At 40.4% G+C, this 14,507-nt stretch overlaps 1 protein-coding gene across 4 annotated transcripts in view; it reads right to left on the bottom strand.

Moving 5' to 3' along the window:
* LOC143149884 (glutamate receptor ionotropic, kainate 2) overlaps positions 1–14,507 on the bottom strand; it is a 247,214-nt gene that overhangs the window by 227,778 nt on the left and 4,929 nt on the right. For all 4 annotated transcript variants that reach the window (XM_076317675.1, XM_076317674.1, XM_076317673.1 and 1 more), the window contains exon 2: positions 3,502–3,776. In XM_076317675.1, the coding sequence (XP_076173790.1) occupies positions 3,502–3,574 (73 nt within the window). In that variant the 5' untranslated portion in view covers positions 3,575–3,776. The remainder of the gene's footprint in view (positions 1–3,501; positions 3,777–14,507) is intronic.

A 14,507-nucleotide genomic window follows, 5' to 3' on the forward strand; every position in this document is an offset into this window, starting at 1 on the left:
TCCTCTTCGTCAACAGGCAGATTCCAATTTCCTAACACCATTTTCTAACACTCAATGTTCCTTTTGCTCCACACCTAGGATTCCCACACCTGCTTAATCATCCTCGCTTCCTCTTCGTCAACAGACAGAGTCCAAATTTTCTAACACTCAATATTCCTTTTGCTCCACACCTAGGATTCCCACACCCGGTTAATCATCCTCGCTTCCTGTTCGCCAACCGGGAGATTCCAATTGCCGGTGAGTTTCGTTGGCGGTGGTTATCCGTGTTGAAATTCGTCCGAATTATGTTCGCGGAAAGTTGTCGCCGCGTGACTAAACCATGAGGCCAAAAATGAGTCACGGGCGCACGTGTGCGTGGACCAGGAGCTACGTTTCGGATGCAGGATCGTTCGTCCGCCCACGCCCATGAGAACGCGAACGGAATAGCAAAGAGGGTACCGGGCTGATGAAGTCACTCGTTGGTAACAGGTGAAGACTCGATCCTAGGTAGCCACTTCACGGGCTTCAGCGGCGTCTCTTTCGCGTCGCGGGTGCCTGCTCTCGGACTTCCGAGTGCGGTCACGTACCACGGACGGGAGCTCTCAATTTTTCAGTGTCCTGTTTCGGAGGAATTACGTCCACGACCGTGTACCGGGTCTCCGAGCGGTTATCGTGGCGGTGGCTTAAGTGGTAAGAAGTACTCGGTTTAAGGGACGAATCGTTTGCTATTACACTGTCTCGCCTGGATTTTCGCGGCAAAGCTCTTGCCTTTTGTCCCATTAAGTGCCCAATTAGCGTTCTTTCAAAATTGATGTTCGTTTCTCGAGGGGTTGCGTTTAGAAATTCCTTCCTCCAGAAGGGAATATAATGTTTTCTTGGGAAAGAATTTTATTAGCATAGATTTAATTTTATTTTGCTTTATTAAGTACGTACTTGGTGTGTTTTCAAAATTGATGTTCGTTTCTCGAGGGGTTGCGTTTAGAAATTCCTTCCTCCAGAAGGGAATATAATGTTTTCGTAGAAAAGAATTTTATTAGCATAGATTTAATTTTATTTTGCTTTATTAAGTACGTACTTGGTGTGTTTTCAAAATTGATGTTCGTTTCTCGAGGGGTTGCGTTTAGAAATTCCTTCCTCCAGAAGGGAATATAATGTTTTCGTAGAAAAGAATTTTATTAGCATAGATTTAATTTTATTTTGCTTTATTAAGTACGCAATTGGTGTGTTTTCAAAATTGATCTTTGTTTCTCGAGGAGTTGTGTTTAGAAATTCCATTTTCCAGAGGGAATATTATATTTTTTTGGGAAAGAATTTTATTAGCATAGATTTAATTTTATTTTCCTTTATTGAGTATGCAATTGGCGTGTTTTTCAAAATTGATGTTCGTTTCTCAAGGAGTTGCGTTTAGAAATTCCATTTTCCAGAGGGAATATTATATTTTCTTGGAAAAGAATTTTATTAACATAGATTTAAGTTTATTTTGCTCCATTGAGTATGCGACTAGTGTTTTTTCCAAAATTGATGTTCGATTCTCGAAGGGTTGCGTTTAGAATTTACTTTTTCCAAAGGAAACACAATGTTTTAGTAGAAAAGAATTTTATTAGCATAAATTTAATTTTCTTCCGTCCCATTAAACAGCCATTAGTGTTCTTTCAAAATTAATGTTTATTTTTCGAGCGATTGCGTTTAAAAATCCCTTGTTCCAGAGGGTACAATGTTTCGTAGAAAGAATTTTATTAGCATATATTTAATTCTCTTTTGCTCCATAAAATAGCCAATTAGCGTTCTTTTAAAATTGATGGTTTTTCGAAGGGTTGCGTATAAAAATCCCTTACACGAGAGGAGAAATAATGTTTTTGTGGGAAAAATTTTTTATTCCCGTTAGTTTAATTTTTCTCGCCTGGATTTTATGACGGAGCTTTTCGCTTTTAACTCGTTGAGTACCCCATTAGTTCTACCTTCCAAATTGGTGTTCATTTTTCGAGGAGTCGCATTTAGAAATACTGCATTTGAGTATTTAGGGCACGATACATCGGTTAAATTTCTTAAACTTCCCTTTAATAATACACTCGCGATAAAAAAAAGTGTTTAAACTTACAACTCGTCACTATGAACCAGCCTGTTTCTCTTTCATTCGTATTTATTTTCAAGTATTAAGTCTGAACAAATATACAACGTTTGTGCAATCTTTGTACAATTTTCCTATTCACAATTCATCGTACACTGTTCCGTTGTTAAATTGAATAATTTAAATGACAATTATAGTAACATCTAACCTACTCACCATTCTCGAGAAAATCTCTGATCGTTCGATTTGCAAGACGAAAGATTATCATCGAATTGACTTTTCGACCCTAAATTTCGCAACCCTAAATTTCTCCACGGTGTCTTCGAACTGAATTCTCGCGATCGGAGAATTCCAGATTCGCTGCAGCCCGGCAAACCTGGCTCGAACGTTTCTTAGTTAAACAATCCTTGGGCAATGGGATAGCGTGTTTCTCGAGCAACACGTTGATACAACACGGTAGACAGGGGAGTATGGCAAATTAACTTACGCGACGGTTAATTAGCCAGACGGTTAAATTGAATTTATCAACGACAGAACATCGTCGCGGTGTTAACTAACTGCATCGAGCGAACCATGGAAAAAGAATTTCGCGGAGGCGTTAATTAGTCGTGGAAGTAATTAAAACTCGGTTATTTCCGACCCAGCTATCAAAGATTTATTTTCGGTACATTCGATAAATGTTCCCGTTTGAATTTTCCTAACCCCTTCCCCCACTCCACCATTCGAAATTAAACAAAAAGAAAGGATTCGCGCGTGACACGCGATAAATGTAATTAGTCGCTCAAACATCCCTGCAAATTGTACAAAATCTATCCTAATCTCGGTCGAATTATACGTTGGGGAGATATTTCCGTCCGGACGATGTATCACGCGAAACAGAATTATTTCGCGCTCGACGGGGAATACTCGAATTCAATTCCGACAAATTAGTTGCATTTTTGCCACGGTTTCGTTCAATCAGTCCACTTTCCCGGGTCGTTTGCGTTATTGTTCAAACTTGGAATTAATCAGAGTTCTATTTAGAGGATATTTGGAAAAAATTATTATTTTTTCCACTTTTAAAATTTATTCGAACGTCGTACAATTTTTGGAGCACGAACAACTCTGTAGAATTCATTGTATATTTTCGGTATCTCGTACTGTAATATTACTAATTGAAGAATATTGTACTTGATTTTTCAGCTCGGTGTAGTCCTAGAATTTTCAAGAAAAAGTATATTTCTATAAACTTACTCTTTACTATTTCAGAACCAAGGAAAGAATTTCATTTTGTTCCATAACTTAAAAATTTTCGTACCAGTGAAAAACTGAGTGGTCGAAACACATTGAGAATACAATTCGCAAGACTGTACAGAGTTTCGAAATTGAATATCGACGATTAATTCGTAAATGTGATTATTTTTGTAATTAATCCGGGTTTCAAATTGAAAGTGTGAATCATGAATCGTACTCACCGATTCTGATGACCGGTGGCAGCGACATGGCAGTGGTGACCAAGATGACAATGATGGCGAACAACAGTGCCATTTTGTCCGACGTACTTGAGCTCGCACTTTACTATGACATCGTTCTTGCGTGCTCCGTCGCGAGGCAAACTACGATACTGGTTAACAACGGATACATAAATACACGAAACTGGATCGTTCACGAACACTTTAACACAGAACCGCACATCTTCGTGAAGCTCGTGGCACGTCGTGAATCCTCAGAGGGCCGTCATTGTCCGCAGCTGAAAAAAACCAGAACGATATTACAAGTAGAAAACAATATGCTGCGCGAGGTAAGATTCTCCGAATCAGATGGTCTTTTAATTCGGATCACCTTGATAAATGATCAAAATTAATACAGTAACGTTATCTACGTTACATATTTTGACAATCGGTAGAAACTTGTTTCATATTTATTTAATACATATCGTAAAATTTCAAAAGAGATCCATCCAAGATTTACCCTATAACACGAGCCTTCCCCTATTTTGTAAATAAAGAAATTATTGGGTTGTTCGGAAAGTAATTTCCTTCTCCAAAATGGAGCATATGTAATTTATTAAAAATGTTTATACACTCTAAAAAAAATCATGTTTCATTCTCACCAAAAATACGAAATAACTTTCCGTACAACCCAATAATAGAGTGATTTCTAAAGGAGAATTTTTCCTAATTTTATAATACCAAACGATAGAAATATTTTTGATCCGCTCAGAACGTACGATGTTAGAAATGTTACGATAGCAGAAATTCCCGCAAGTGTGCAATTTGAGTTTACCCTGTAATAAGAAATCTTGGACCGTGAGAGGTGAAGTACTCGAGGGAGTATCAGAGAATTTCTAGAAGAGTATTTTCCCCATTTTTACGATACGGAGAGCCTTGAACGAGAACGGTAGCTAGAAGTTTCGTGAAAAGCAAAGACCAGACGTCCAACATTCTCATTAAACGTCGATCGTTGGAAAAATGACTGACAGTCTCTTTTGGGTTGTTAGCTGATACGTTCGGGTCAATGGCAGACAGGTTGGTTCGCGAACACTCGGTCCGCCATTATGTAGACTAAACACACAGACGATGAGTGTGCCCGAACCGAATGGATATCATTGCCTATCGGCTATAATTTCGCGGACATCGCGAGCGAACTTTACGTCCATCTTCCGCGTGTGTACAAAGTTACCCGTGATACCTAATGGACGCCATCAGTTTAATGGAAACCCTCCAGTTACGCGCCCCCGTGTACACAAATCTCGAGAGCGTCTTCGATCCGATTTCTCTCCACGAAAATCGATCGTTGGGAACGTTCTGAACTGAAACGAACAAAATCGTAACTTGATCGTAAAAATCGTAGAAATCAATAATCGTTTCGAAATGAGTATTTTAAGTAGAATGAATTGCGTTCTTTCATTGTAATTATTATTGTTCTCGATCGACGAAACAGAATTTCTCACGGTGGAACAGTAACTCCATGTTTGAATTTTTTATTAGGTGAATTCTTTCGTAATCGTCACTTCTTTTAATCGGAAAATAGAATTTTTCGCGATGAAGTATTATTTTCCATGATTGGATTTTTACTTGTGCAATTCTTTTGCAATTCTTACCCTATACAATTGGAAAAATATAATAATTTTTCACAGTGGAATATTATCTTCTATGACTCAGTTTTCGATTAAGTAATTCTTTCGTAATTGTTACCTTATTTAATAGAAGAAATATATTGTAATATTCTTCTTGTTTAAACGGAGGATTTTTTCTATTGAAATAATATCTTCTGCGATTGAATTTTCGAAAAATTTGTGCATGCTATATGCAAAAAGGCTTTTGAGTAAGTTTTATAACAATATCAGTTTCGTTGTACGAATTATTAAATTTTTCGAGGGTTTTCATTGAAAAACTTTCAATGGAAATTTTGTTTGAAAAAGATTCGCGTATTATATTTACAATATTGCATGTTCCCTCTATTCGTAACTGTTACTTTGTTCGTATTAAAAGTTACGAAATAACTGCTTCTATAAATTATATTACGCAAATTCTAAAATATCTAGCCCCTCTCGAATCGCTTTGCAAACAGTCGGTAAACAATACGAACTGTTAGGGAATTTTCAAAAAGCAAAGTTATCTGCATTAAATACATTCGTGCAACAGTTCTGAAATAACTGCTTCCCTGAATTTCATTAAACAAATAAATAAAATAACCACCACATTGGAATCGCTTCGCAAATAGTTCCCAACTAAAGTCAATTGTTTCCGCGGATTCCTGTCGATCAAAAAATATTTGCAACTAAAATTTGAATCAAAGCATTCGCGATAACTATTTCTATAAAACATTTATGGAACTTTTTAAAACATCTGGCCCGTTCGTATCCCTTTACAAAAAATTCCCAAACCGTACCAAATCCTCGTAGAACTTTCAAAAACCAAAATCAATAGTTTCTACAGATACCTATCAACCAGAAAATACTTTCAATTAAATTTGATCCAATAGAATTAAAAAAAAACCTACTTCTATGAAACTTTTATTACATTTCAAAATTCTCCCCTGGTAAAAAATTTCCAAATCGTACAAATCCTCACCGAACGTTCTAAACCTAAAATCAATAATAAAATTAGAATACTTGAAGTTAAATTTCGCCCGAAAATTTCAGCAATAATTGCTCCCATGAAACTCTCCGCACCACCTTCGAAAACAACTGCCCTCTTGGAATCGCTTTGGTGAAACTGCCCTAACAACACAAACCGTCGCAGAGTGTACCAAAATAAAAGTGAACCGCACTTCTCGATCCCTGTAACGACCAGTTACCGAATTCACGAACGAGAGAATAGCCTGCAACTGACGTATTCGATCCCCCAAGCGAAAGACTTCTCTCAACGGGGTGCAGCAGCAGGTGGAGCGTATTCTTTTTTTCCCATTTTATTTTTTTCTCTCTTTTTTTTCGACTCCAGAGATGTGGCTTTCACGGAACATCCTCCGAGGGGAGGTCAGCGAGTGGAACAACGAGCTCCTCTTGGCTCCGTAGGTGAATTAATTCGTTTAAGCGTCCACCGTGATCGTAGCCAACGTTTACAGCGCGAAACTCGCGTCGAGTGCGCGATGTAAAAGTCTCCCGGGTATACCGGTGGGGGTCTGGTGTTCCATTAACACGCGGACAAGTGAAACGTTAACACGTTTACGCGTTCAATTTGCCCCCGTGCGCTGGATATTGTTATTGACAAAAATAGCGCGCGAACGAAACACGCAAACCCGGTCTCGACGCTTCAATGGACGCGTGATTACGTTCGCGCGAAGTGGCCTTCGCGTAATTGTGAAAAAAAAAAACGAGAAGGAAAAAGAAACGAAAAAGAAGAAGAAAAAAAAAAGAAACACACACAAAACGCGGCACTGTGGGTCGCGTGACTGCTCGCGATCATCGAAGACGGTTATTGGAAATAATTGAAAGCATTTCCAACGCGCGAAAAAGGGATCTGTCGTAACGTTGGTTGTTGCGTTAACGCGTTACGGTTACACGTGTACGTTTCGCGAATACGTTTCAATTGCGAAACGCTTCTGAACGCGTGAAAGGACACTCAATTGCGTTAATAACGACGGTTACCGGTTTCCACGAGGCTCGCGCGAGAAACAATAATCGTACCGAGTCGCCTAACGACTTTGTACTCGGGATACGTGCAATCTTGTCTATTTATCGTGCAAGGATACGTCGCGGTAGCGCGTTCGAATTATCGAACGTTTTTTTTTGGAAAATTTTCAATACCGTTGGCTAGACTCTTGCGGCTCTCGAGTCGTTCAATTACCGATAACTTCAATTTTTTATTTTTGTAAATATTCTCCGATCGCTTCTACTAATCTCGTTCCGTGTAAAATTTTGAATTTTGATAAATATTCTCGGATCGTTTGTACTGATCTCATTCTATGTAAAAATTGTATGTTTTTCTAAATACTCTCGGATCGTTTACACTAGTCTCATTCTATGTACAAATTTGAATTTTTATAAATATTCTCGGATCGTTCGTACCGATCTCATTCTATGTAAAAATTGTATATTTTTCTAAATACTCTCGGATCGCTTACACTAGTCTCATTCTATGTAAAAATTTTGTATTTTTAGAAATATTCTCGGATCGATTTTACTGTTTTCATTTGATGTAAAAATTGTATATTTTGTAAATACTTTCGAATCCTGCTAATTTCATTTATTTCATGCGTTACCAGCCCGCAACCAGTACCATTGTGTCACTTTACGTTACTGGCCCGTAACATAAAGAGTATTATTATTATTTAACCGCGAATCAAGAACGAACCGCGCGACGATAAATTATTTCGACAACCCGCGCCATGGTACACGGACACCGCGGTGATGTAATCGCGCAGCCTGTACCGGTTTTTGAATTCTAATTTGTTATCTGGGTCGTTTCTGGGGTCGAAACGCCCACTGTGCGTGCAATTAAAAATGACTAAAGAGGAGTTAATCCGTTCTACGGGCCGTTGATGCGAGTACAGGGTAATTTATACCCTAACGCAAATACAAGGACACGGTCTGTGACTTCGAACGAGAAAACGAAACAGTGGAGTATAAAAGAGAACGGAAGGAATTATCGAGGGATGTAAAAAGGAAATATTAATATTTCTCTACGAGGGTAATGTTTCGATCCGGTATTTAATTCGAATTCACGGAAAATGTGTCTCGAGGGGAACTCTACGAAATGGATAATATTTTTACGTGGAAATCGTCGATACTCGAGGTTATGGTTCTCTGGTTTATTCTCGTTTCCAATAAAAGTGGACTCGGATTCGAGGAGACAACTTTGTTTTCCTTTTATTAACGCGAAATCTTTTCCACTCCCGGAGCGAAAGAGGTTTTCCTGGGGTGTGATTCCCGGTGCTAAATAAGGATGAAAGGGAACACGTAACCCTTGTCACCCTTGGTTTGTTTTCTGAAAAGCCGTGGAGTATCGCCTCTTTATTTTCGGCGAACCACCGACGACGTTTTGTGCCCTTATCGTTTCGGAGAAGTTGCCAGCTGCCTGCTACATGGGGGAGGGAAGGGGTGGGTTAGTTTTCCACGTCCTTTGGGAGCTGTTCGATGTCGATCGAAAGTAACACGATTCGAAGTCGGTCGTTTTGATCGTTGCAAAGCTTTCTCGTGTACGGATTAATTGAAAGAATTTGTTCCTTCGTCGTCATTGTCCTACGACAATAAGTCTTTATTACAGAAGTGTAGAACAGTTTCGAAAGGAAATGTATTGGACAGTTGAAAGAAAAATGGAAATTTTTCAGAACAAATTATTTCTCAATCTTCACTAAGAAAAAGCTCCTTAGAATTACGTAAAAAAGTTTCAAATTATGTACACATTGATCGAAAGAATTTATTCTTTCATCTACATATAGGTACAAACGAGAGTAGAAAGTAATGGAAACATTACCTGTGAATTATTCTTCAACTCCATCGAAAAATAATCTTAAAACAACGTAAAATAATTCAAAACCATCCTCGTTTCAAAGTTCCAGTCAAATGGAGTAACTATAATGCGAAAAAGTGTTCAAAACCCACGGTAAAAGTTACAAGAAGAAATAACAAAGAGGAGCCTGCAACAGGGTGCAAGTGACGATGGATCGTCAGTGGTCAGACACGTTTTTCGCTCGATCCACGAGCTCTGTAATCCCTCTCGGCTTCGAACCCAGACCTAACGCCGGAAAATCGATCGTCTAGATTGTCAACCGATCCAGAGAGCACGAAAAATATTGTAAAAATAAAATTGTTAAGGACAATTCCTCCCGGAGCACCAGAAAGATCTTCGAACTCAGACCTAACGCCAGAAAATCGATCGTGTGGATTGTCAACCGATCCAGAGAGCACGAAAAATATTCCAAAGATAAAATTGTTAAGGACAATTCCTCCCGGAGCACTAGAAAGATCTTCTAAATTCGTAACGGATCGAACTGTCTCGTTCTACTTAGGGGGTCGCGCTCCCCTCGATCCAAGAATCTCTCTTTCTCTCTCTCTCGTGTTGCAACAGCTCGACGATAAATTTCCAGTGGATCCAGGTCTCGTTTCACGCTTTCAATCGCAAAACGACGGAACGTGTTACACGTCCACGATGCGATCTGACGGATGTACGTCGTTCCGCGATCATCGTTGATCGATACGAACGTGCCCGTAGGAAAGGGGTTCTCAAACAACGTACGAGGGCCCGTCTCGGTGGCACATGCGGCTCACGCTTCCGCTATTAGAGTTAACGTAAACGGATTTAAGCTAACCCAATTTAGCGAGGGGTAACTTTCCTCCCTGGCCGTGTTTGTTTGCCGTTTCTCCTCGGCTGGCCTTAAGCGGCCAGCTTGATTACGTAGGCGTGTCCGTGCTGTCCGAATCGTCCTTTTTCGTTCAACCGCCCCACCGAAATCAACCACCCTTGTACGTTCTCCTTTCGACGATTCGATTCCCCCTGTCGAGGTTCTTTCGATGGCCGACGCGTTCGCGTAACCGTGCTTTACGATCCCTCGAAGTTCCCAAAACCTTCTCAAGAGCGTCCTCCTTTCGCGAGGATTCCACGAAACGCGTTACAGACGAAGATGGACCGCCAAGACGAACAAAGGAACACAGCAGTCGAGGGAACAGTACGTTGGTCGACGTACGAACCGTGTAACTGATTATTTACCGTACTTTTATTTCTATCCGGTCTGTTTGGCTTCTTGGCGTAGATATTCACCGCGTACGCATAGAATGTGTACACGCGAGTTCTACAACGGGGTGATTCTTACTAACTGGGCTGGCGGAAGATTGAAAAAAGGTCGCGGAGGAAAAATTTCAGTTCAACGACCTGCACGAACTCCTGTCTACGGTACGATGGAAGAGATTCTCGTTACTTTCTACCTTCGTAGAATATTCTTCGACGTTGTCTCAAGAAACGTATTTCTGGATAGGTCATTTTTTCTTTCTTTTTTTTTTTTTTAACCTACTCATCGGTTTTACATGCTGCTGTATTGTTTATATCGGCAATTTGGTTACAGGTGTGTAGATTATATTTATATTTCCTTTCGGTTTAGTTTTAGAGGATTCTGTGACGGGTTTTTGTAATGTTTTTTCTTTTCCGAGCGTCACAAATCAATTGTTACTTATCGTACCTGTGCTCGTTTATCCCAGATTATAATTTTAATTCGTGCGATAATATTCCATTACGATGTTCAAAATTTAACGGTAAACGCAGTTGATCATAACCTGCAATTACGTCAACAAATCAGTCGTACCCGTGTTGTATTTATGTTACGATATTAATCTCTGAAATTAATCTCTGTAATTTCCACTCCCTCCTATACACCGTCAAAGAACCTTTCATATTTGCGTTACGTTAATTTATTAAAGAGCAGTCAACTTCACTTGGCTTTATTTCAGGTTACAATACTCTGTACCAAGTTTCAAGGGATTTTCAAAATTACGATACGTATCTCGGTAAATTTTATTCACCCCTGTGTCGCAACAAAGAACACTCACTCCCCATATTTACGCTACATTAATTTATTAAAGAGCAGTCAAATTTACTTGACCTTATTCCATGTTACAATACTCAGTAGAAAAGTTTGAAAGGATTTTCAAAATTGCAACCCATATCGCTGCAATTTTTATTCTCTTTTACGTCGAGAACACTCACCCCCTCCATGTTAACCCTACGTTACTTCATTAAAGAACAGTCAACCATACTTGACAAAGATTCAAAGGATTTCCAAAATCGCAACACGTATCTCTGTAATTTTTGTTCTCTTCTGTATCTCAATCGTATTCACCCTAAATTCGTCCTCCGAACTTTATTCGATTCTGTCCCCGATTATAATATTGCTCCTCGATGGTGGGGAATACCGAAACCGTGTATCTCTTCAATTTTGATTCCCTCCTATTTTTCAACAATATTTATTCCCTTCTCGACAATACCGTCCCCCTATTCCATACTCTCCGTAGATTTGTTTTCCATTCATTAACCGAAATATCGAGCCAACTTTATTCGATTCCACTTCGGGTTACAATAATATTCCCTGATGATATTCAAGATTTATCGACGACCATAACTCGCCAAGTTTTATTATTTCGTGCCTCTTTACTCGAGCTTACGATCCGACCGAAATTTATCGACGCGCAGTTTCTTTCGCTCGGACAATCTTTCATAGCGCGTCTCGGCCCGCTATTACTCGCTCGCGATTGTCGTGGTCCGGATCCAGATTCAAGGGGAGAATGAGCGTTCACGAGTGACGTAATCCACGGAATTGATCGTTTATCGGGTTCTCGTTATTTCGAGGGGAGGTCGGTTGGCTACCACTCGCTGTATCGAGCATCGATAATTCGTGAAATTTTTCGCTATTTCCGGAACGTTGTTAGAACGAGATCGTGAAAACGGTGGTAAACAGAGAGAACTGAGATTGAATTCTTCCGAACTCGTTGGGATATGTGTCGCCTCGGTTCGATTCGAGCCGTTTCATTTCGAGCGGAACGTTTTTCCGCGCGATTTCAAGTACGCGGAACTTCCAAGCGGAACGGACACACGCTCCGAAACGCCGAGATCTTACGAACAACGGGAAACGAATTAGGCACGTTATTGGTTAGGTACGAACCATGTACTATTTTCTTAACCTTTTTAATTTCTTTTATTCAATTTTGTAATCGAGGAGGATCGACGTTCAATTTTTCAAGTGCGACACTGTGCATTATTAACGAGGGTACACGCTTGATTTCAGAAACGAGAGAGCTTTTATAATTAATTAAACCGCGTATTTGACTTTGCAAGCGAGACAGTGTTTGTAATTAACCAAACCCATGTTCTCGATTTTCGAGGCGAAACAGTGTTTACGAACAATACCAGTTAATATTTGTAATCGATATAGTGTTTTCAATGAGAGAGGTTTGGTACTTGGTTTTTAAAACGATGGTGTTTGTAATTACCATTCAGTTCTCGATTTTGTAAGTGGAACAATTTTTGTAACAAACGAGACTTCGTTCTTGGTTTCATAGGAAGAATTCTTGGTAATTAACGTGGTCAAATATTCACTTTTGTAAACGAGTCAGTGCTCGTAATCATCGAGACTCGATACTTGTATAACCGAGACGTTTATAATTAATGAAACTGAGTTCTTACTTTTAGAAACGCGATAGTGTTCGATAAAACGTAGTTCAATAAAATACTTCCTTTCGAAAAACGAAAGAGTATCGATAAATAATGCGAACCGACACCCTGTGTCACAAAAGATAAAATAACCCCAGTGTTCACGATCAATTGAACCTGATACTTACATAAACCAGACGTTTATAATTAACGAGTTTCAATGGCCCCCTCTACGAGTGACGTTTATAATTAACGAGACCCTGTTTTACAAGCGTTGGAAAATTGGATCTGCGTAATCGTAATCTCGACCGTTGGAAATTTTCTTCGCGCTGGCATAAAGCACTGCATCATGCCACCTCGTTCAAGGGTAACTTTTTTCTCAGCGTCTCGACGCCGAGCGTCGAATTACAGATCGTAAAGTGTCCATACGCGTAGCTTTCTCCTACCTACGCGCCTAACGGTGGAACGTGTGCCGATGACGTGCCTGGAATTCATTTTTTTTTTCCTCTCGCGACGACGACGGATAAAAGTGAGGGTGAATTCGCTCGATGTTGAAAAGAGACGGTCCTCGCGTAGGGGGTGGTTTTACGAGGGAATGGAATTAAGCCGACGAAGCGGCTCGCGAGTCGTAAACGAAAGTCGGACAACAAACTCGAACGCCGCGCCGTAATAGTTAATCCTCTTTCTGTCTCGCGTGGCGCGTCAAATTGAAAACAAAAAGAACCGAAAGAAGGAGCAGGGCGCACGGAAAGGGCGCACGAGAGAAGAAACATGTTCGAGCATGGGAATTGATCGAATAATCCATCGGTCTTAACGTATATTATTCTTTCTTGTAGAATTTCTTAAACGAAACGGACATCTTCTTACACAATTTTACAAATCATCCCCCTCAGAAAGAAACCTAAGGGTAATTTGGAAAATGAAACGAAAGATTTCGCTGTTCCTCTACCACCGCGTATTTGTATCAACGGGTGCACCATTTAATTTCAAATTGCACTTTGTACGTTGCATCGGTACAAAGGATGGGGTAGCTCTCGAAACGAAAGGTCCTGCCCTCGTTCTTCTTTCCCTCTTCCGCTTCCCTTCGAGTCGCCGGAGTTACTGGAGTTTACTCTGACTGGTGTAATGATCAGCGAACGTTAACGAGGAACCATTATTTCGCGATAGCGCGACGACCCCGTTACAGGATTCGATCGTGGTAAAATTTCGAAATTATTTCGAATCGCCGTCGAATGAACGCGGGAATTGACGCACGAGTGACCGTCGAATCGTTATTTCGTAAATTCGCCCGATGACGGGCAATTAACGGTTCCGAACGAAAACACGAACGATCGGCGAACTTTTTACCATCCCCCACACCGAACACAAGGGGAAGAATTTAACGAAACAGCACGTACGGGACCGATTCCTACGGAACTTTATATTCCTGTCTCGATCGAGTCTGCTTGACTCTCCTGACACCTTCCCGAGCACTTTTCCCCGTTCCAGGACTAGTCTGGAATTTCAATTATTGTCAAGTTTTTCGGATCGGCGGAACAGAAAGCGGACAGAACGAAAAAAAAACAAAAAAAAAAACGAGAGGACAGGTGCCGCGGAGATCATAATTCACGTCCACGAACTTAAAAATGGCACGACGAGCCGGCTTTGCTCTCCGCTTGATATTCCAACGCCATTAATTAACCCTTTCATTATGCACGTGAAGAAGGAGGGGGAAGGTGAAAACTCGAGGAAAAAGCTCGTCGCTCGGGGGATCGAATGCGCGAGGAAAATAATTTTTCACTTGCGCCCATTATATTTTCGCGGCGTCCTCCCCCTACCCCCTGCTCCTCTGTCTCTTTAACGGGGAAGAATGCGAGGCTTGTCGACGCTGAAAGAAACAAGGGGTGAATAGAGCCGAG

Source organism: Ptiloglossa arizonensis, chromosome 8 (genome assembly GCF_051014685.1).
Source record: "Ptiloglossa arizonensis isolate GNS036 chromosome 8, iyPtiAriz1_principal, whole genome shotgun sequence".
Classification (NCBI taxonomy): domain Eukaryota; kingdom Metazoa; phylum Arthropoda; class Insecta; order Hymenoptera; family Colletidae; genus Ptiloglossa; species Ptiloglossa arizonensis.